This window comes from Podarcis tiliguerta (assembly GCF_965153285.1).
Source record: "Podarcis tiliguerta genome assembly, chromosome: 14".
In the NCBI taxonomy this organism is placed as follows: domain Eukaryota; kingdom Metazoa; phylum Chordata; class Lepidosauria; order Squamata; family Lacertidae; genus Podarcis; species Podarcis tiliguerta.
In genome coordinates, this window is record NC_139547.1 from 16,597,588 (window position 1) to 16,620,744 (window position 23,157).

Sequence of the window (23,157 nt, forward strand, 5' to 3'; positions counted from 1 at the left end):
ACACAACTTAGAATAAACGGTGAATGGAAAATGTCAGATTGTAGGGGGCTGTCAATTTTGTTGTTAAAGAGTTGAGTTAAATTATAAATGGGTGGGAGCTTGTCTTTTCTGTATTGAATGCTGTAGTTTTTTTATATAGTATTATTGTTGCAAAAGGCGTTGGATATTGTACTGGATTGTGTTTGCTTACATCATAATTTGTATGATGTACTATTATATGACTATATAATTATATTATATATGAAGAAGTGTGCATGCACACGAAAGCTCATACCAATAACAAACTTAGTTGGTCTCTAAGGTGCTACTGGAAGGAATTTTTTTATTTTGTTTCGACTACGGCAAACCAACACGGCTACCTATCTGTAACTATTATATGACTGATAGCCTTTGGCTAAGCTAAGAGTAACCAACCTAGTATCTTCCAGACATTTGGGACAACAACTCCCATCAGCCCAGACAACATGCCCTAGGGTCAAGGATGAGAGAGTTGTAGCCTATAATAATCATCATTATTATTTATATGCCACCCATCTGACAGGGTTTTCCCCGCCACAAAATATTAAAAACACAATAAAACCCCAACCATTAAAAGCTTTCCTGAACAGGGCTGCCTTCAGATGTCTTCTAAAACTCAGATAGTTTATTTCCTTGACATCTAATGGGAAGGCTTTCCACACGGCGGGTGCCACTACCGAGAAGGCCCTCTGCTTGGTTCCCTGTATCCACATTTCTGGAGGTCACAATATTGACTGTCCCCAGACTAAACAATGAAGATCTGTAGGGCTGGGCTGTGGGCAGCTGCCTGAGGTGAGCCATGAGTTGGGAGTCAGAAGCTGCGTGTGGATCCAAGAGTTGGGGTCAAAAAACAAGCCAGATTTCAGGACCAAATGATAACCAGGACTACAGGGGCACTCGGAGCTCAGGAAGACCTTGGTGCTCACGCAAGGCTCAGCTGAAAAAAGAAGAAGCCCTCCTCCTTTCCCAAAACGACCCACTGACCAGCCTGGGTGGGCAGAGTCAGTCCGCAGGCATAGGCAAACTTGGCCCTCCAGATGTTTTGGGACTACAACTCCCATGGTCCCTAGCTAACAGGACCAGGGGTCAGGGATGATGGTAACTGTAGTCCCAAAACATCTGGAGGGCCGAGTTTGCCTATGCCTGGTCTAGGGCCTGAAGGTACTTTACTGTTGTAGTTCAGCAGTTTAGCACACAGCGCAGCTGCACACAGATGTAGTAGCTCTTGACAGTGGCGATGCTTCTGGAATTTCTCTGAGCATGTCACATACATGCACAAACTGCATCTAGTACATCCTTAACTCCCACCGTCTGCTCAGGATAGTATGAATGTTCAGCTCCAAGAGTGATGATTGCATCCAATATCGTTGCTTGGGATTCCTTAATTTTTTTTTAAGGCACACATCAACCCCTCTGAAGTCACACCAGTGTGCCCCAGTTTGGGAATCGTTGATCCACCTGAAGCCAGCATCTCACATGCATTCCTTTCCTTTTAGACACTCATCAGTCAACGCTTTCATTTTTTTTTCCTTAAGGGTTACAGGCTCCAATGAAACAAAATGAATGCAATGCGAAAGGAAAGGAAAGATGCTTGTGGTGCAAAGACCACACGGTGCCGTTGCCAAGTTCCTAAAGGCTGCTGCTGCTGCAGCGTACATAGACCATATTGAGTTGCACAATGACATTTAAGGCACGCTGGCTGTTGGATCGTCTGGTGCTGTTTCCTGGCTCTGCTAAAGTATCTTAAAATAACACTACAGTATCTAGCCCAGAACCTCACATTAAAATGCCAGCTGGCAGACCTGGAGATATATCCAAAGGAGAAAAAGGAAACGCTCTCGGTGGATTTCATTTCCTATAACTAAACTGTCCTGTTTCCTCTAATCCCAGCCGAACGTAATCATCGATAGCGACCCCCTCGGAAGCATAGATGCTCAAAGCTCACCAGGCCTGTTTCTGCAGACCCACTCTGGCAAAACTGGAATACAGATCATAAAAGGTTACAGAACCTTCTGGAAGTAGGATGGGAGCTTTATAAGTAGGGGGGAACATGTAATATGAGAGCTTTCCATTAATATCAGCACTATAAAAGCAAAGGCGCTAAGATGCTATGGGGTGAACGTTCTGCTTTGTTTCTCGTTCCTCCTCCTTGCGGGTGTCAGAGCCCAGCCAGGGTTGTGGGCAGGTTGGCCCAAATCCATAGCTGTAGTCTATGCTCTCCCGTTGAGGCCCCAGAGGTCAGTTGCTGGAGGTAGAGATGAGGCCTTGAGCTGGAGCTTGTGGAGTGGCTGGCAGAGGCTACTTCTTTCTTGACCAGTAGGGTAGACATGTGACCTACTTGTTATGTACTGAGTTGAAGAGGATCCAAAATGCAGCAGTCTGATTGGTCCTAGAACAATAGGGTCCAGAATGCAGCAGTCTGATTGGTCCTAGAACAACGCAGCAGTATGATTGGTCTGCAGGAGCCACCCAATCCAGCTCCAGACGGAAGTGAATCTACAACCTGATTGGCCTACAGGAGAATTCCGGAATTAGCCAATCACGTGCAGCTCATTGTGTAAATAATGTATATAAAGCAGATACAGTGGTACCTCGGGTTACATACGCTTCAGGTGACACACTCCGCTAACCCAGAAATAGTGCTTCAGGTTAAGAACTTTGCTTCAGGATAAGAACAGAAATCAGGCTCCGGAGGCGCGGCAGCAGTGGGAGGCCCCATGAACTAAAGTGGTGCTTCAGGTTAAGAACGGACCTCCGGAACAAATTAAGTACTTAACCTGAGGTACCACTGTACTTTGGGGGAACATTCATTTTCCTCCTCCCACTATGAGCTGAATAAAGAGCATGAAATCCACTCTCGACCCCGTGTATATTTCATTAATAGAGGACAGTCTTCTATTTGAAGAGCTGGCAGGGGGCAGCACTCACTTGGAAGGTGTCCTCTGTTTGAAGAGCTGTCCTGGTCCAATCTTGATTTAAGGATCAAGAAACCCTCAGAAGGGAGAGCAAGACAAGCACTGAAATAGTTGTCTATTAACAGTTAACAGCCATGGACAGCAGACTGAGCAGAGCACTCGGTCGCAGTCTTCTGCCCTGAGGGTTGAGATGAATTGCAATTCTGTTTAAGTTGTGCTACTCATTTCCATATTTGCATATAATAAGTTCATGCCATTTGTATGCAGATATGTGTTCACTTTTGTCCTCTTTGGGTACTACATTTTTTTCTTTTCTGACATAGAGTAGATTGCCACCATTTTGACCTGAAAATGGCAGGAGGCTGCATTCCTACATCTTATCCCAGGCCTGTGCAGTCTTGAGGTTTGGCACATCCCTGTTGTCTTCTGTCCTCAAAGAAGTCTTTGAGGCTTGATCGTTTGCAGTTCCAGATAGCCTAGGATTAATACAGGTTAGATTACAGAGACTGGGGGTGGATCTACCCACAGGGAAAAAAACGCTATAAAGAAGACATAAATTAAATCGTTATAACAAAAGGAAAAAATCCTATGTAAAATCTCATAGGAAAGTTTTGTGCTCTACAGCACCACCTGGTGTTCCATGTTTATAATGCACTTAAAACCCTGGTTTTTTATACTAATGTAGCTTAGTCCTGGGAGAACAGCTCCCTGCCCCAAAGGGCATACAGCCTGAAAACAGTAGCAAGGGAGACAACAGAGTAAGAGAAGAATTATGTGATTATTTCAGGAAGTACATACTTAGGCTTAGTTACAGTAGGATGTTGAGGGTGGCAGATTATCTTGTTTGTGGGTTTGCCATTCATATGGCACACACAGCTCTATCCTTCATTATCTTGTTGCTGCTCCCAGCTTTCACTGCCTGAGGTTGCTACTTCACTCTGCCTAACAGTAGGGCTGGTCTTGCCTTGGACTGCTAGAAACTTTGCAGCAGGGCTTTGTTTTTAGGACCTTTCACAGGAATTGTGTAGAAGCTTGATAACAAATCGGTTCAGTTGCTAAGATCTGAATGGGTTCAATAGGCAGCGCAAGGGATACCCACCTCCCAAACTACAGTGGTGCCTCGCAAGACGAAAAGAATCCGTTCCGCGGGTCTTTTCGTCTTGCGGTTTTTTCGTCTTGCGAAGCAAGCCCATTGACGGAGTAGCGCTATTAGCGCTATTGGCTAAAAAAGGGGCTAAAAACGGCTTTTTAAGGGGGGGGATTAGCGGTTTTGCTGCTAAAATGCTTTTAGCAGCTTAGCGATTCAGAATAAGGGGTTTTGGAGCAAAAAAAAAAAAATTCATTTTTTTTCGTCATTTTTCGTCTTGCGAAGCAAGCCCATAGGAAAATTCGTCTTGCGAAGCGCCTCTGCAGACGGAAAACCCTTTCGTCTTGCGGGTTTTCCGTCTTGCGAGGCATTCGTCTTGCGGGGCACCACTGTAGTTGTTTCCAGAAATTCTCATGGGCGTTCAAATGAATATATTCATGACATAAAGAAAAGCCTATCCTGATGTTCCGCAAATAACTTTGCAAATGCTTGTCTTGTTCACAGTGACGGATTCAAGGAAATCATGCCTTACGACCACTTCCAGCCACTTCCTCGGTATGTATGACCTCTGTAAGATGCTGTTGATATTAGCCTTCCATTAATAATATAATACAGTGTACCGTACTTTTCCGTGTATAAGACGAGGGATTTTTACTCAAAAATAATGTTAAAAAATGGGACATGGGTGGTGCTGTGGGTTAAACCACAGAGCCTAGGACTTGCCTATCAGAAGGTCGGCGGTTCGAATCCCCGCGATGGGGTGAGCTCCCGTTGCTCGGTCCCTGCTCCTGCCAACCTAGCAGTTCAAAAGCACCTCAAAGTGCAAGTAGATAAATAGGTACCACTCCGGCGGGAAGGTAAACGGTGTTTCCGTGCGCTGCTCTGGTTCGCCACAAGCGGCTTAGTCATGCTGGCCACGTGACCCGGAATCTGTTTGCCGGCTCCCTCGGCCAATAAAGCGAGATGAGCGTCGCAACCCCAGAGTTGGTCACGACTGGACCTAATGGTCAGGGGTCCCTAATGTTAAAAAACGGGGGTTGTCTTATACATGGGTAGTGCATGGGGGGGTCACGGGTGATTGGTTGCAGACGCAAGTAGGAGCTTGTCAGCTGCGATTTTGTGGGTGACTGGTGGCTGCGTCAAGTGCTGCTTTGGATTGGTTGCTGCTTCGGAAATTGGGTGGGTGATTGGTTGGTGCAGCAAGGGTTGCTCTGGATTGGCTGCTGCTTCAGCAATTGGGCGTGTGATTGCCGTCTGCTGTTTTTGAGCGGGCAGGCACATGTTGTCATTGGCAACATGAGTGATTGTCAGCGGTTCTCAGTTGGGTTAGTGATTTTCGGCACCCCACCCAGCTTGACAACTGTGGGCCCTCCCCCCCCCATTTTCTTAAATTTGAGTCCCCCAAATAGGGGACGTCTTATACACAGAAAAATACGGCAATTAGTTTGTATCATTTGTTCAGGTGCCTGCCTACCCAAGATGAAGACTAGCAGTAACTGTTTGCCATAGATGGCATGACTGAGCTTGACAGCCCATGACGTTGAGTTCTTGAGATAAGTTTGCACCAAAGCACATGGCACTTAAAGAGCGCGACCTGCCACTAATGCACTTTCCCGCTTCAAGTGCATGGGCTCCATTAGTAAGTTATGTGCAAGATAGCAATTGTTGAGGATAGTGTATCAATCAGCTAAATAAAGCCAAGTCCTAGCAAAGGGATTTAAAAAACCAACACTCCAGACTCAACACTGCAGTGGTGTTCAGTGAGACCAAGTCTGGAGAGGGTTGATTGGCAGAGGGCATTCCAAACCACCATCACTCTCAGAGAATTTAAGGTAGTATGATTCTTCATTGCCAAGTAGTCTGTGGTCTCTTCTCACTGTTCTCTCTGTTTATGGGTTTTGTGGGGTTTTCTAATGCTTGTGATAACAGCCATAAAGACTAATGAACAAACAAATACTTGGTCCCCCAATGTTCCAGAGCTGGAAATAGGCAATATTTGGTTTGGTTAGGTGTGGGGAATTTTTGGCTTTCCAGGTGTTGCTGAACTTCAACTCCCATCAGCGCTAGCAAACATCGCCAAAGGCTAGGAATGATGGCAGTCATAGTTAGCAACATCTGGAGGCTCCCAACACTTGACCTAAGATGTGCCCATTTGTTTATTTGGGCCCCACCTCTATTTTGGGTTAAAGTGGGTTTTGCAGGAGGGAAGGGCTTGAGCATTGCGGAAACCTGCATAACCTCCGAACAAGCAGTAGTTGGAGGAGTGCGCACGCCTCTGTTGGCAAATGCACACTCATATAAAGCACTCATTTGAACTGTGTTGTCTGAAATGAGCTCAGGAATATTTTAATGACCCAACCGTGTAGGCAGAGACCAACTTGTATGGCTTTTTCCATCTATCAGCAAATAAGCAGCTCTCATGTGACTGAGAGAATGTTAGAATTGCCTTTTGGGGTTGGTCTGGAGGCTGCAGCTGGTTCAGAATGTGGCAGCTGGATTGCTTGTAGGGGCAAACTATCACCAGCATATAACATCTTGCTTGTGTGATTTGCACTGGTTGCCAGTCTGCTATTGGGCCAAGTTCAAGATGTTGGAGCAGGTTAATTGAGCAACCACCTTAACCCTTCTATACCCAGTAGATCCCTGCAGTCTGTAGGAAAATTTATCCTACAAGTTCCAAAGATCTCAGAAGCCCACTCTACAGTACCTCTGAGCAGGGCTTTTAGCATGGTGGCCCCTTTCTTGTGGAATAGTATACCTGTTGTGATACAATAGGCACCCACTTCCTGCCCTTTCCAGCAACAATTGAAGACAGTTCCTCCCAGCTGAATAAATGGTTCTTTGCCCTGAGTGTCTATTTTGCATTGTTTTAGTTTTGTTTTAAATGTACCAGCTGGTTTTTCCCGTTTTTGTTGTACATTATCTTGAGATGACTGTGTAGGTGATAGATAATGATAGCACAAAGAATATCATCAAAGAACATCTATAGGTTTCCCATCTCTGTCCTACATGGTGACCCATTAAGTTTTATCCTGTACCAAGAGTACACTACAGCTCCAAGCCTTCTGAGGATCAGGTTTCTAGAGTTGAGTGTAGGTTATACTACTGTGGCTTCTTCCTTCCTCTACTGACACATATCACTCTTCTGATTCAAGTATTGATTCTCCACTATCACCTTCTGTGCTTTGAGCAAGCTTGGTGGAGGGTTACATTCCCCACCCCCCACAAAGTGCCCAGTAAGTTTATCAATTTCAGCATGCGTCCAGCACCTTCTCTTAAGCAAATAATAATGTTTGTTTCTTTAGGCTTTGGCTGAACAGAAACAGTGGCTTTGTGGTTGCTGTAGCGGCCAACCGGTTTGCACTCTGCACAGCCAGCTGGGGTGGTGGATCGGAAGTAGCTTTTGGGCTGTTGCAACAGGTAGCCAATCAGTACTCTCACAGTCACCTCCTCCTTTAGAATCAAAGGAACCGGTCGCTCCTGGACTCAGTTTCTTTTCTTTTTTTAAATTTAAATACATTTTTATTGTTAAAATAATTCAACATTAATACACATACAAACATACATTTCTTACAACATACCTACATACATACAACATACATACAACATACCTACAACATACCTACACTCAGTCCCACAGATAATTCCCATCACCATCCACCACCCCTCACCCTTTGTGTTAGACTTCCCATCTATTCAATTCTTTCCACTTCTATTACTTTCTTTCGCACACCTTTAACCTAATTTCATACTTCTTTTTCTATTACACATTGTTATCCATCTTATTTAGTATTCCAATATTTGAAACGAAACTTGTTTATTCTAATAGGAGTTCTGATTTTTCGATATAGTTTTGCAAGTATCTTTTAAACACCTTCCAGTCCCTGTCTGCCTTCTCTTTTGAGATCCTTCCAATTTCTCCCATTGTTTTGGATATATTGTAGTACTCCAATAATTTGGCAAGCCACTCTATCTTTGTTGGTACAGTACCACTTTTCCAATTTTTCACAATCAATAGCCTTGCGGCTACTGTTGCATATAAATATAAGGTCTTGTCTTCTTCCTTTAGGTTTCCTGGTACTATTCCCAATTAAGAACCTTCTGGTGCTTTCCTAAATGAATATCTGAACATTTTTTTTCATTTCGTTATATACTGTTTCCCAAAATTGTTTGATGTTTAAACAATTCCACCATATATGTATCATAGTACCTTTTCCAGTGTTGCAACAATGCAATCCAGGACTCAGTTTCACTTTGAAAGTTCTGCCCGGGAAGGAGTGGCTTGAGATTTACGGGAGATTCACTCCTCTGCCCTTAACATTCCGACTTGAACTCTTTCCTCCAACCCTTGCGATGCAGAGAATAGGAAGTTTCCCCCCGCTGCATGGGTTTCTTTGTATGGGCTCTGTGGCACCTGCTGTGTTTACACACAGCAGAAGTTAAGACAAGGCGCTTAATCCGAGCTTGGCAGGGAAGTAGTAGAGCACATGCGCTGCATGCAGACAGTCTCAGGTTATTCCCCAACATCTCGGCTGGGAGGCGCGTGTACACCCCCCAAAACCCTGGAGAGCCACTGTCAATCAGCGTAGACACCTGTGAGCTAAATGGACCACTGCCCTGACTTGGTTAAAGGTAGCTTCCTGTGACTTCGCTCGCTGTTTCTTGAGCGCCAGTCATCTATAAATAGTAGGGCCATATGCAAGCTTCCTTTATGACCGTCTAGTGCACTGTGTTGCCTTCATTAGTCAAATGAGAAGCCTGGGGCAGAGTGCGGTGGGAGTCCAATGAGCTGAGCTGTGGCTCAAGTTGTAAATGCACTCCTGGACTGTTTTAACAGATGGAGCAATCTTTTGAAAGAAGGAGGTGGGAAATCACCAGGATAAATGTTCCCCCACCTCTGTACACACTCACACTCACACACACACACACACCTACCTTTGAAGGCTTTTGGAATGGCTCCCGCATAGTTCAGGCTTGCAGGAGTGTTGAGGGATCCCTTGACAGACGCAGACTCTGGAAAGTATCTATCAAACTGCCTGGCCCACTAGGCCCCTTGTCCCACCTGGAACTGACTCCTAGGAATATGGGACGAGGGAGTGTATTTTAAATTGCTGAGATAAAGAAAAACAGCTGTAAAAATGTACGCCGTAAACACTTCCTGCAGCTAGCATCACATAAGGCGCTTTTGCATTGTGGCATATACAAATCCGTGGACCGCTAATCTCACTCGACAGTTAAATGTACTTTACATCCCGATGATTATTATTTTTAAAACAAGTAACTTTTTAGCACTTAATGCAGTGCTTTAAAGTGTTCAGCGTGCTGCTTGTGCGCCACCCCAGACAACAGCAATGTGTGCAAACGGCTGTCAAAAAGCATTTTCCATCAGTTCTTCAAATGAGTAAGCTAGAAAGCGAAACTCTGCAAAATAGGTCTGTATTATTGTTCCCACATGGCAGGTGGAGCAGGTAGGGGAGGCGCTGGAGCTGAAAGAAAGGGGTCTGGCTAAGGGGGACTTTTTCAAGTCTGAGAACCACATTCCCTTGTGGGTAGCCTTTTTTGGGGAGGGTGGGGTCTCATGCCAGTGGTTAGAGGGACCACAGCAAGAACAAGTGGGGCAACTCTCTTGCTAGTGGAATGGAAGCCACAGATTTCTCAACACATTAGGACAGGGATGGTCAACCTGTGGCCTACCAGACATCGTTGGATGCCAACTCCCATCAGCCTCTGCCAGCATGGCCAATGGCCAGGAATGATGGGAGTTCGATCCAAACAACAACTGGAGGGAGTCATGTTCCCCACCCCTGCATTAAGACAAGGTGATTGCTCATGTTGTCACAACATTGTGGTGGGTGGTTGTTTAGATTTATGCAGTAATATGTTTTCAGTGTAGGGACGCAGGTGGCGCTGTGGGTTAAAGCCTCAGCGCCTAGGGCTTGCCGATCGAAAGGTCGGCGGTTCGAATCCCCGCGGCGGGGTGCGCTCCCGTTGTTCGGTCCCAGCGCCTGCCAACCTAGCAGTTCGAAAGCACTCTCGGGTGCAAGTAGATAAATAGGGACCGCTTACTAGCGGGAAGGTAAACGGCGTTTCCGTGTGCGGCTCTGGCTCGCTAGAGCAGCGATGTCACGCTGGCCACGTGACCCGGAAGTGTCTTCGGACAGCGCTGGCCCCCGGCCTCTTTGAGTGAGATGGGCGCACAACCCTAGAGTCTGTCAAGACTGGCCCGTACGGGCAGGGGTACCTTTACCTTTTATGTTTTCAGTGTATGCTTTGAAATGTAATTATTAACAACATGATGGGACATACTCAGGGCTGCTGTCAACACACAGTACCCTTGGGGCAGCTCCTGGGGCCAGACTGTCTAGCAGGGCTCACAGATGCTGCTGTTTGCCCTAGCTTCACTGTGCCACCTGCTTAGGCCTTGCCACTTGTGAGCTTGTGTGGTGGCTGGGCCTGCAAATCCACCCACCATTTTGTCTCAGTGTTAGGCCTATTCCCCTATAAAGCCCTGCCCCATTGCTCTCAGACACAGCTGGGGTTACTTGTATTCTGGGCCTAAGCTTCAAATGGCAGTCCTGAACCAGCACCTTGGGCCTTGTCCAAGGTCCTGAGCTCTCCTTGCTTTGCCTCCTGCCCTGTTCTAGAGCCTGGGCCTCTGCTGACCTCCCTCTGGTTTGATGACCACCTTCTCCTGGTGGTCAACATTGCTGTGGATCAGGACTGAGCCAGCCCTTTACATGCTTACATTTGTGAAAATGTGCACACAGGAACGTTCAGTTTGCAACCAGGAATTGCTGCGGTGCAGAAATGCGCATTACGGATTGAATCCAGCTAACATAGTAGACCTGTTGCAATTAACGGACTTAAGCTAGTCGTGTCCATTAATTTCAATGGGTAGACTCTGCTTAGGACTAACTTTGGCCGCAACCTGATGTATTTATTTTATTTTACTTATTAAAATCATTTGTAAGCTTCCCTTCATCGATACAGATACCAGGGCATGGTACAAAGCATTAAAACAGCCATGACCACAAACAACAATAAACCATAAAACAGCTCAATACACTAAAATGGCAGCTTAAAAATCAACAGAGCAGGTTAGCCAGTCAGTCAAATAAAACTCTTGCCAAATATGGCTTAACTTGGCACCAAATGGATAATGCCCATGCCAATGACTTAGAAATGTGTGTTCTAAGAAGAATGGGGTTGCTGGCCCAAATGGCAGCCCTGTGTTAACATCTCCACTTCTCCCTCCATGATGTGTAAGGTAAAGGAAAAAGGTACCCCTGACCATTAGGTCCAGTCACGGACGACTCTGGGGTTGCGGCGCTCATCTCGCTTTACTGGCTGAGGGAGCCGGCGTTTGTCTGCAGACAGCTTCCGGGTCATGTGGCCAACATGACTAAGCGGCTTCTGGCGAACCAGAGCAGCGCACAGAAACGCTGTTTACCTTCCCACCGGAGCAGTACCTATTTATCTACTTGCACTTGACGTGCTTTCAAACTGCTAGGTTGGCAGGAACCGGGACCGAGTAATGGGAGCTCACCCCATCATGGGGATTCGAACCGCTGACCTTCTGATCGGCAAGCCCTAGGCTCTGTGGTTTAGACCACAGCACCACCCGCGTCCCTGATGTGCAAGGTAGCTTATCCTATTTCCTGATTTCATTACTCTGTGCCTTTGCTTGCTTGCTTTAAAAATCTAAAGGCCACCTTTCTGCTAAAGCTCCCTCCGCAGTCAGTGGGAGAGTCCAACAGAACAATTTATAATTAACAAACCAGCATCGAGTACCAACTAAAGGTGTACACCAGCAATAAGAAACCAGAGCAAAGCAAGGAAAAATGCAGAATAAAATCCCAGGAGAATAAAAACATCCCAGGGTGACAGCCAATGTTAGTCCTACTCTGAGCAGACCCAGTGAAATTAATGGGTATGACTAACTTATGTCCATTGACTTCAGTGGGTCTACTCACAACCTCCAGTGTCCTTGTGGACCACACTGCACAGCTCGGACACTGTTGCTGACCAGAGGTAGACTTCCCTACTTCTTAGCTATTTTGCTGGCTTCCTGTCACTGGTGGAGCCAGGGCAAGTCACAGCGTAATGGTGTTAGGTCCAAGGTAACTCGTAGGTCACACTGCAGTGCGGGGGGGGGGGGGCACTCACAATGGGGCTGGGTTTTTTTCAGCAGCAACCCCCTGGGATTTTTCAAATCACGCACTTCTGTTCCACAGCTCCCTGTTGAACACCCCCTGCAGAATTTTGCTCCCGTGCAGGACGTTGAACGGCCTTTTTGCTGCTACGCTGTGCTAGCTCTTGCAGTAGATTAGCTCTGGAACTAGACATCCTTTAGTGTGTTATATATTACATCAATCGTTCCTTTGGGTCACGCGGCATGAAAGGAGAGCAGCGGATGAGCACATTTATCAGGGGCGATGGTGAAATCATTAGCTATCTGCTCCATGCTGCCTGGTTTTGATCATGTAAGTTTGGTTTAAATGTCAACGCTCGGCGTACAATAAGTTTCACGTTCGGTTTGTGTATAAGGTGATTAATTTGCTCTGAGCGGGGAGTTGCGTGAATTATTTCAGGCAGGGAGCATTCTTGAGTCACCTCCTGCATCTTGGGGAGCAGTTATATAAATTTACCTTTTGGATTTATAGGTTTCTGCTCCATCTGCTCTGCGTTTGACTTCTTTACAGTGCCTCCGCTGCTTCCAACAAACAGCTTTGAGTGGGATACTCTTGCTGCTTCCAACCCATGCAGCGGGTGCAACAGGCTTGCATTTATTTTCCTGAGCCATTACTGACCATAATATCCAAATACGTTTTTTGGAGGGGGGAAATATACATATAAAACAGTGATTTCAAACATTAAAATACAGAGTTCTTTTGAACTCTTGGACGTCCTTCCTTCCCTCCATGGGTTCCATCTTTAAGATTAAATTTACTGCATCTTTTACCCTTATCTAGCTATTATATAACTGTAATTACCATTAAAAGAGTGTCTTTACATCCCTGCCAAAGATTTTAACTGTTTACAGTGGTCTTTTAAGTAAATTACAAATTTACTCCAGCCTCTAGAAAATACTTGATCTTCCTGGTTTCGGATTTCCCCCGTCAGTTTTTGCCATTTCTGCATATTCCATCAATTTCATCTGTCATTCTTCTTTTGTTCCTTCCACTCTGGGCTAGCAGCATTCTCACTGCCTATCCAAATGTGTTTTAGAACAGAACGTTAAGCATGGACTTCTTGCTTTGAGTTGCTAGCAGGAAAATATAATGTTGATCCAAAAGGGACTGTACTATACATTGCCACCCCCCACACCGGTGAAATCTCCACGGTGGGGGATGAGCATATATTTTGTGATGTTAGCAGAGTGGTGCAGATCTAGAAGCCACCCCTAAAGTTCTTCATTGGAAGCAAAGATAGGCACAGTTTTGCAAGTCATCCAGACTTGGGTTGATTTAGACTCCTGGCCAAAGTGTTCTGGACTCCTAGTCCTAGATTCCAAGTCTTAGTGGACCTTCTCCAGAATCTCTCCCAGTACGTTCAACGATTATGATACGCCAGGCAGATCTTGTCTGAGGTCATTAAGCAGAGTTACCACAATTGGAGAGCTCTGGAGATGGTGTTGTGTGAGGATGGGTTTTATCTTCCATGCAAAAAGTAGTCTAGGAAGCATCCATTCGGATTTGACACCCTTTTGAAAATTTGAGAACATAAGCTTTAGATAAAACAACATTACAGAATTGAGATTCAGCACTGGGTCTGATTACTGATGGTATTAAGTGTCAGTTTTCAAAGAAGAGCTTGCATCTAGAAACCATATAGAAGGCAGACTCATGCAAATTTTTGTGTTCCCTCCCCACACCAACCCCAGCTGGGAGCACAACCCGTGGACAGCATGTTCAGTTTCCTGTGGAGGTGGAATCCAGAGGAGGAGTTTTGTGTGCGTGGAGGAGACCATGCATGGAGAGATATTACAAGTAGAGGAATGGAAATGCATGTATGCTCCCAAACCCAGGGTCATGCAAGCTTGCAACCTGTACGATTGCCCTAAATGGATTGCTTTGGAATGGTCACAGGTAAGCTCACAAAGAATTTAACCCTTCATTTTTTAAAAACAAAAAACTGACCCCCCCCCCCGATATACGAAAACACTGTGGTGTTGTTGTTGTTTAGTCGTTTAGTCTTGTCTGACTCTTCGTGACCCCATGGACAAGAGCGCGCCAAGGACTCCTGTTTTCCACTGCCTCCCACACTTTGGTCAAACTCATGCTGGTAGCTTCGAGAACACTGTCCAACCATCTTGTCTTCTGTTGTCCCCTTCTCCTTGTGCCCTCCATCTTTCCCAGCATCAGGGTCTTTTCCAGGGAGTCTTCTCTTCTCATGAGGTGGCCAAAGTATTGGAGCCTCAGCTTCAGGATCTGCCCTTCTAGTGAGCACTCAGGGCTGATTTCCTTAAGAATGGATAGGTTTGATCTTCTTGTAGTCCATGGGACTCTCAAGAAAGCACTGTAGTGGGAAATAACTGGTGTCCTTGCACTAATGGAACACATTGCTTAGAACTGCGTTGCACACAAGCCACAGTTTCTTGGGTGGCAACATTACTTTTACCCTAAGGCTCTTGCTGTTGCAGCAGCAGTGCCAACTGCGTCTCTGCCCTGGATGAATCACATCATCCACAGTACCCCAGACCTAGTGTCATTTGTCCCTGGGTGGCTGGATCCCAGCTGCCATCAAATCTGGCTGAGAATATTCAGCAAAATGGCTTTCCCCCCGCCAGAAAGGACAGAAGAAATATATAAGGGGGAGGGGAGCATCTTCTCCATCTAGATTGGCCTCTGTGAGGCAAGGAGGAGCCCAGACCAGTCCCAGATGGTAAAGCAGAGCAGATGGGAGCTGGTGATGATGATAGTTCACTTGGGCTATGAGCTAAGGGAACACTTGTTTATTTTTTGAGGCTGTTTTGGACCTGGTCCATGGCCATATTAGGGAATGAAAAGGAAAATATTGAAGATGGACCAACAATGGTAGCTTTTTTTTCTTTATTAAACTGTAAGTTATCTCACACTTACGTATGTATCCCGAAATGGCATTAGCAAGGCCAAGTTATATGATTTATTGGATCCTCCTCGTTGCTGCTGTTTCAGAGAATAATAAGGACTGATTTGGGTTAATTTGTTTCATATGCCTGTTTTCGTCCATACTCTGCCTTTGTTATACACTGGAGTGATTTGCAAGCCGCTCGGAGAATGGAGTTTTAAACTTCAAGGCAGTATATAGATTTTAAAGTAAATAATAATAATAATAACAATAAAATATAAACTATGTCTGTACATGTACTTCCGTTTAATGTATTAATCAACTAAAGGCAGATGATGATAATAATTTGGGGGTGTTGTTTTTGTTTGCTACTGTGTTGTGCATTGTGTTTTTATATTGTGATCCTCGGATGAAGGGCGGTGGAGAAATTTAATATATAATAAATAACACAATAATAATTTGACTGAACATCCTTGAATCGGTTGACAGCTCTGGGGTTTTGCTTTTATGTTGCTCTGTAGTGCACCGTGACGTGTGGGCGAGGGTTACGGTACCGAGTGGTGCTGTGCATTGATCACCGTGGACAGCACACAGGCGGCTGCAATCCTCAGCTCAAGCTGCACATAAAAGAAGAATGTATCGTGCCGGTCCCCTGTTACAAGCCCAAAGGTAACTCTGATGCACCTACCTAAAGACACAGAGGGTTGTATCCAATGTAGCGACAGAATCACTTCGTGGTATGCTTGCTTCTCTGGCGAAATGTTGTGCACCAGCAGAACATTGTTGCACAAGAGAATGCACCAACCGGTTGGTGGTCGTTTTCTTGCACAACGGATTGTGCAACCTGTTATGCGATGTGTTTCGGCTAGCACAACTGTCGCATTGGATTCCTCTGTTTTGCTACTCTGAAACTCACTCAGCGCAAGCCCTTTCGCTAGCAGACAGATAACGTTGGATACAGCCGATAGGGTTAGATCCAAAGGAGCCAATGGAAGGAGAGCAGTTCTGGATCCAACCCATGGACAAGTGAAGAGCCACATAAGTACTTGGATATGTAATTTTGGGTATAGAATATTTCCTGCTTCTTATTCATTTCCTTCCTTCCTTCCTAATAATAATAATAATAATAATAATAATAATAATAATAATAATAATAAAATTTATTTATATCCCTCCCTCCCCAGCCGAAGCCGGGCTCAGGGCGGCTAACAACAATAAAACAGTACAAACAACACTCTAAAATCATTCATTATAAAATTAATTAGGGTTCCTCTCTCTCTCTCTCTCTCTCTCTCTCTCAATGTTTCATTTTAATGTGTTTTTAATGTGTATTTACACACCCATGTAAATCGCCTTACAACTTTCCTGTGTGTGGAGCGATTCAGAAATGGAGTAAATCTAACCTGATGACTCCCACACTCCTCATTTCCTGCTCATCTGCACACAGTATTCGCACGTCACACTTACCATGCACTGCATTCAGAAACTCAGAGGCCTAATCTAGACAAGCCAATGGATTCATAGCTGTCACTAGGCTGCACCTCCTTGCTGTGTCTCCCAGTAACACCTAGCGAAAAGAAGACATGTAGCTGTAACATGTACACCCTCAGCCTCCCTACTGCTGGTGGTGTAGTTTGTTGCCAGCCTCTTCTGCAGACCATAGAAACTGCATGTCACACATCTTCATTCCCTAGATGTTACACAAGGAAGCTGCAGGGGGGAGATGCAGGTCACTTCCCCACCAATAGCACAGAGCCCTTTATCTCCCTAGCCCTGGTATGCTTCTTGTTACAGTGGTGCCCTGCAAGACGAAATTAATTCGTTCTGCGAGTTTTTTCGTTCTGTGAGTTTTTTCGTCTTGTGAAGCACCAATGTGTATTGATGGTTTCCCATAGGAATGCACTGGCGGTTTAAAAAAAGAAGGCGCAAGATGTTTCATCTTGCGAAGCAAGCCCATAGGGAAATCCGTCTTGCGAAGCAGCTCAGAAAACGAAAAACTCTTTCGTCTTTCGAGTTTTTCGTCTTCCGAGGCATTTGTCTTGCGGGGCACCACTGTATTTCTGGTGTTGGGAGGTTAATTAAAACCTCAGCATCTGAGCCAAGGATAAAGGGGCTCTCATTTCAATACACCTAAACCATAGCTCTCGTTGCAAATAGCGTTCAATATTTCAAAGACTGCACCCTGCATTTTGCTCAGTTTTTGTTTGTTTCTGGTGCAGACTTTGTCTGATTTGGAGGTAACCTTGTGAAAGCACGTTTTTCTTCTGTAAATTGACTTGCTTTGTGCTTTTACTTGATACCACGCAGCCTAGGTTGTCTCTCTGTGACCAGATTATATTAATTTGGCTTTGACTGTGCAAGCGTGTGTGTGTGTTTGTGTATAGATGGGGAGAGAATTATTAGCTGAAGTAAAATGTTCCTAGCAACCTCTTCCAGAAGCTGGAGGACAAACTCGAGAGTTGGCAAAGTTATGAGGCTGTAGTAATCAGCGCTAAGTAGGGTGTGTGCCTGTTATTTTTTTTCTTCACTTATGATGTAATTTAAAACAGTGGGGTGAACAAATCTATAGTGTAACAAAACAGGGAGAAATAATTTCATTGTTTTGCTTAGCAGTTAATGGATTTTTCAACAGTGGTCCATTTCACACATAAGACTTAGCCAAACTATTGCTTAGCACAAATGAGAAAACATGTGGGTTCCCAAAGCAAAAATTATAGCCCCTGCACTCCTCCCCTGGAATAAACATTGGTTATAGCTGCAATGAGACAAACCGTGAACCTGGGTTTGGATGTAAGGGTAAGCGAAACCATGGCTTAGCCCTGGGCAGTGTGGCAGGAGAAGAGAAGGAATTTGGTGGCTGAGAACTCACACAGTTGCTTGTTTGTTGTAACCCATGGTTTGGCTTAGTGTTGGGTTCAAACCGAATCAATATTTAAATAAGATCAAAGAAGTCAAGGCGCTTCTCCTCATTGTGTAGAATTTAGAAAACACTTTAGAAATCCCTGTAGGTATAAACCCCTGAGCCTATTGGGCTTGCTGATCGGAAGGTCAGCAGTTTGAATCCCCACGACAGGGTGAGCTCCTATTGCTCTGTCCCAGCTCCTGCCAATCTAGCAGTTCGAAAGCACACCAGGGCAAGTAGATAAATAGGTACCACTACAGCAGGAAGATAACTGGCATTTCCATGCGCTCTGGCTTCCATCACGGTGTTCCGTTGTGCTAGAAGCGGTTTAGTCATGCTGGCCACATGACCCAGAAAGCTGTCTGTTACTCCTTTTTGTTTCTTAGTATTTTACTGATTTGTTCAGAAGTGCAAACATAAGAAAAAGAAAGAAAATGAAGAATAAACCATAGAATGATGTTTTCTCCGGTGTTTTTCTCCCCCTTGCTGAACCCTACCTACTCTCTCTTGTACCACAACTAATGGTGTTTTCCTTTTTTGTCCTGAAGAGGGCTCTGATTCCTGAGTGCACAGTCCCAGGTTGTTCAAAACAACGAGGTTCCTGGTTCAAACCCAGGAGTTGCTGAAATGAGATAAATAAATAGCCCATGCTTTGTGCATTTTCCTCTTCCAGAGAAACACCCCGTTGAAGCAAGACTCCCCTGGTTCAAGCAAGCACACGAAATGGAGGAGACCAGAGCAGTCTCCGAAGAACCGACGTAAGTTTGCCATTCCTCTCTCTTTCCTTCTGTCTCACTGGCTCTCTTTCTCTTTAAGGCAGAGAAGAGGCCGCTGATGCATTTTCCCGACTGTTTGTAAAGACTGGCCTCCCTTGCCAAGTCATCTGGCGTTTGGATTTTCCTGGGCTGGGTCTGTCTTTGCAAGTCAGTTCTCAGATTCTTCCAAACAGTTCTCCTTGAGTGACGCAAAAGCAGCTGGAGCCAAGAAAGTATTTAAATTATATGTTTCGGAAGTGCTATCAAGGTTTCCCAGCTATACAAATTCCTGTCCTCCAGAAGGCACTTGCTTGGGAGAGTTGAGTTCCAAAACGGCTCTCCTAATGGCAACCAGAAATTTTTGCAAGCAATGGGGATGCAGCCAAGAAGAAGGGCATTCGTACCCAACATCTGTGTTCATGGGGCAATCCCCAGTGGTCCAAGTTTTCTCTCTTTGGTTCTTCCCTGAATAGATCGAGGGCATCTCAGTTAGAATTGTAGGAACAAGAAACAATGTTCAGGTCTTGAGCGAGTTTGCCCAGAGCAGAGGTGTTTTGACCCATTTGGCCGCTCCAGGGGAGGTTGAATGTAACCATGGTTATACCTGCCTTAGGGCTTTTCCAGACTGTTGCTATTTTTGAGCAGGATTCAATCACTTACTCGCACGTTCAGGTCATCAGATTGGGAGGTCTTGCACAACAAACTCACTTCCCAAAACATCACAAGTAGTGAAAGTGATGGGTTTTCTTGGGCTGGGTCTGTCTTTGCAAGTCAGTTCTCAGATTCTTCCAAACAGTTCTCCTTGAGTGACGCAAAAGCAGCTGGAGCCAAGAAAGTATTTAAATTATATGTTTCGGAAGTGCTATCAAGGTTTAGAAAGCATGGGGCAACAATTGCTTAGATGCTACGTCATCTACCCTTGCCTGCAAACAAATCAGAATGAATGCTTGCTGAACAGGTCATCTGGAAGCACCATTAGTTACTTCTAGACTGGTTTACTCCAGAATGCTTGACCTAGAGCTGCCTGACCTAGAGCTGCTCCACTATGCTTGACCTAGAGCTGAGAGCCAGTGTGGTGTAGTGGTTAAGAGCGGTAGTCTCGTAATCTGGGGAACCAGGTTCGTGTCTCCACTTCTCCACATGCATCTGCTGGGTGACCTTGGACTACTCACACTTCTCTGAAGTCTCTCAGCCCCACTCACCTCACAGAGTGTTTGTTGTGGGGGAGGAAGGGAAAGGAGAATGTTAGCCGCTTTGCGACTCCTTCGGGTAGTGATAAAGCGGGATATCAAATCCAAACTCTCTCTCTCTTTTCAAGAGTCTTTGGAAGTCCCATTGGTCCAGAATTGGTCCTTTATTTAGATGGAGGATAGTGAGTGTATGTAGAATACCGTACAAATGTCCTTCCAAGGACCACACTTCTGTATTCTCAAACTCTTTCTCTTGTTCTCGTTGATGTGAGCCACTAGGGACGACAGTAATTGCTTGAAAAGAAGGGAAATACATTAAATAAATAAGCAACGCCTGAGCAAAGAGGCATCTCCATTGCCTTCAATTGAGGGGACTGCACTGGGTGCATCTCCCATTCACACCACCACATTGGGACCCTTTTACATCTATGGGATTGTACTTCACCGCGATGAATGGAGAAGAAGCCCTTGCAAACATGCACATCGGAGATTTCTGTCTGCAAGAAATCACTGGCTTGGAAAAACTGACCGTATGAGATTTTTAGGCATGCCCTTATAGCATTCTGCATGTCTACCAAATTATATTCTGCATTAAAAGTAAAATACGGAACTGCCAGAAAATTCAAATGAGATGAATATTCTTCCTCTGCGCATTTAAGTGAAGTCAGCGTTCTTTCTGCACATTTCAGAGCACAGTAACCAAGTGTTGTAGGATGGATGAGGCTAGATGGCCCCTTTGTTTTTTTCTTCGTTTGTCCTGTTTGATCTTGGCAAGTGTGTGTATATTGGTGGACACCAGCCTGACTCAAACCCAAAACTGCCTCCTGAGCTGGTGTTATAGATCCTGCACATTTATACTGCCATGCTGCCTTCTGTTAAGAAACAGACCAGTATGAAGTCACTGAGTTGGAATTCCTTTGCAGATTTCAATAGAAACTGGGAGTGAGTGACCTTCTCACTACAGAAAGGAATTGTCCCTCTTTAGGGCTGAGACAAAATCAGACACACACCAGCTTGCCACCCCATTTGTGGCAAATGATTTATTGGGGATGCGAAATGCTTTAAAAGGGGCTTGTCATTGGCAGTGATGGCAGTTCCTCTTTTTTGATAGAGTTCTCAGCGACTGGTGACTATCATTGCCTTACTCCCCAAAGCCCCTGGAATTATTAAGGATGTTGAAGTCCAATGACAACAGAAAATGAGGCGTAAATTGCTGCAGTTTGTGTAGTCAGGAGCAGAAATCACTCAAGCAAATATGATCAGCGAAGATGTTCAGTCTCTTAAAAAAAAATCCACAAACGATACATAATTCATGATTTTTTAAAAACAGTGTTTCGACATTTCCTTTACATTGGAAGGAAAATGAGTTACGTCGACCGTTACATACGTAGCTTATGTTAAATAGCATACAACAAGACAAATGATGCAGCATTTCAGCAGAAACCGATCTGCAGCTGCATGAAAACACTGCTAATGGACGGTTAGAATGGACAGAAAGAGCATACTACCTTCTTATGTCCCTAGGAATTTTGCCTTGTCTCGAGCCCTTATAATAACTGAGATTAAATGCTCCTTCCCCTTTAGCGTGCATTAACCTTTGATTTTTGCAATTGACATGCAGCTCACAGTCCACTTGCAGATCCAGACACAGTGAGGCCATGCTGGGGTACAGGGAAGGCGAACAAAAACAGGAGATATGTGTTGGGTTCAAATTAGGCCACAATTTTATTGATTAAAGACAAAACAAGTTTGGCGTGGCCATTGGGCATGTGTTGGCTGATGACTAGATGGTGTTTGCCAAGTTTAGGTGCCCCCTGCGGCGTGGACAGCATCCGGGGAACCCCCAGTTGATCACCGGCAGAGGGCACTGTGGTCCCTGATCTAGGTATCTGGGTAGGAAGTTCTGCCCTCTGAGATCCCTTAAGGGGATCCACTTTTGGAATGGGGGGGGGGAGAGGCCCCTTCCTCTACCCATTCCCACTGACGGTCCAGCCCAATGCCTCTTCCATCACAAAGTTGTGGTGATTGCTATGAGGTAGGCAAAGAAAACAAAACCACAGACCCAGCCAATCCGTTTGCAAGGAAAATTCCTTGCTGGATGTGAAAACAGCGACCAATAAATATCCATAGACAGGGCTGTCACCGTCCCTCTGGACAGCCCTCGAACCATAGCAGCATAGGGAAAGTGGGGAATGCCAGCGTGAACATGTGGCTTAAGACCAGGTTTGCAGTTTCCCCTGGTAAATTTCAGCCCCTTCTTTAAGAATGGCTATATCCTTCAATGGGACACAGGTGGCGCTATGGGTTAAACCACTGAGCCTAGGACTTGCCAATCTGAAGGTTGGCAGTTCTTTAACAATGGCTATATCCTTCAGCAGGACGCAGGTGGCTCTGTGGGTTAAACCACAGAGCCTAGGACTTGTCAATCAGAAGGTCGGCAGTTTGAATCCCCGCGATGGGGTGAGCTCCTGTTGTTTGGTCCCAGCTCCTGCCCACCTAGCAGTTCGAAAGCACGTCAAAGTGCAAGTAGATAAATAGGTACCACTTCGGTGGGAAGGTAAACGGCGTTTCCGTGCGCTGCTCTGGTTCGCCAGAAGCGGCTTAGTCATGCTGGCCACATGACCCGGAAGCTGTACGCCGGCTGCCTCAGCCAATAAAGCGAGATGAGCGCCGCAACCCCAGAGACGGCCACGACTGGACCTAATGGTCAGGGGTCCCTTTACCTTTCCTATATCCTTCAACAAAAGCCACAACGTGAAAATCTTAGTCCCTAGTTCATTGCTTTCATTTTATTTTAACTGCCCATTGTGCCTTCACACCTTAGCTTGAGTTTGGAACAAGTAAGGGAAATGTGAACACAGCTGTGTGTCAAAAACCCGCAAATTGAGATGTACCAAGACAACATCTGGAAGAGAAATACTTTTGCCCCTGTGGTCAAGTGTGTGTGTGTGTGTGTGTGTGTGTGTGTGTGTAGAAAAGCGTGTTGAATTATGCATAATGGTGGTTCTAACGTTTTTTGGGTTTTTTAATGTATATTACAAAAATGGTGTGTGTGTGTGTGTGTTTAAAAAAAGACTGTTTGGAACACTAAGCCAAGAAAAATGGAGGTATAACCTTTCTAGTTCTTTCTGGTGGAATGTGATGATAGTTGATACCCATCATTATTGTAAATGTGTTTCCCTGGAGCCTTCTTTATTTACAGGGGGATTTTCAATAAGCCTTCCAAAAAAAGATTCCACAT

General features: G+C 45.2%; 1 protein-coding gene across 3 annotated transcripts in view; it reads left to right on the forward strand.

Moving 5' to 3' along the window:
* ADAMTSL3 (ADAMTS like 3) overlaps positions 1-23,157 on the forward strand; it is a 291,781-nt gene that overhangs the window by 198,576 nt on the left and 70,048 nt on the right. For all 3 annotated transcript variants that reach the window (XM_083411788.1, XM_083411787.1, XM_083411789.1), the window contains 4 exons: positions 4,525-4,575; positions 13,904-14,108; positions 15,591-15,738; positions 18,645-18,729. In XM_083411788.1, the coding sequence (XP_083267914.1) occupies positions 4,525-4,575; positions 13,904-14,108; positions 15,591-15,738; positions 18,645-18,729 (489 nt within the window). The remainder of the gene's footprint in view (positions 1-4,524; positions 4,576-13,903; positions 14,109-15,590; positions 15,739-18,644; positions 18,730-23,157) is intronic.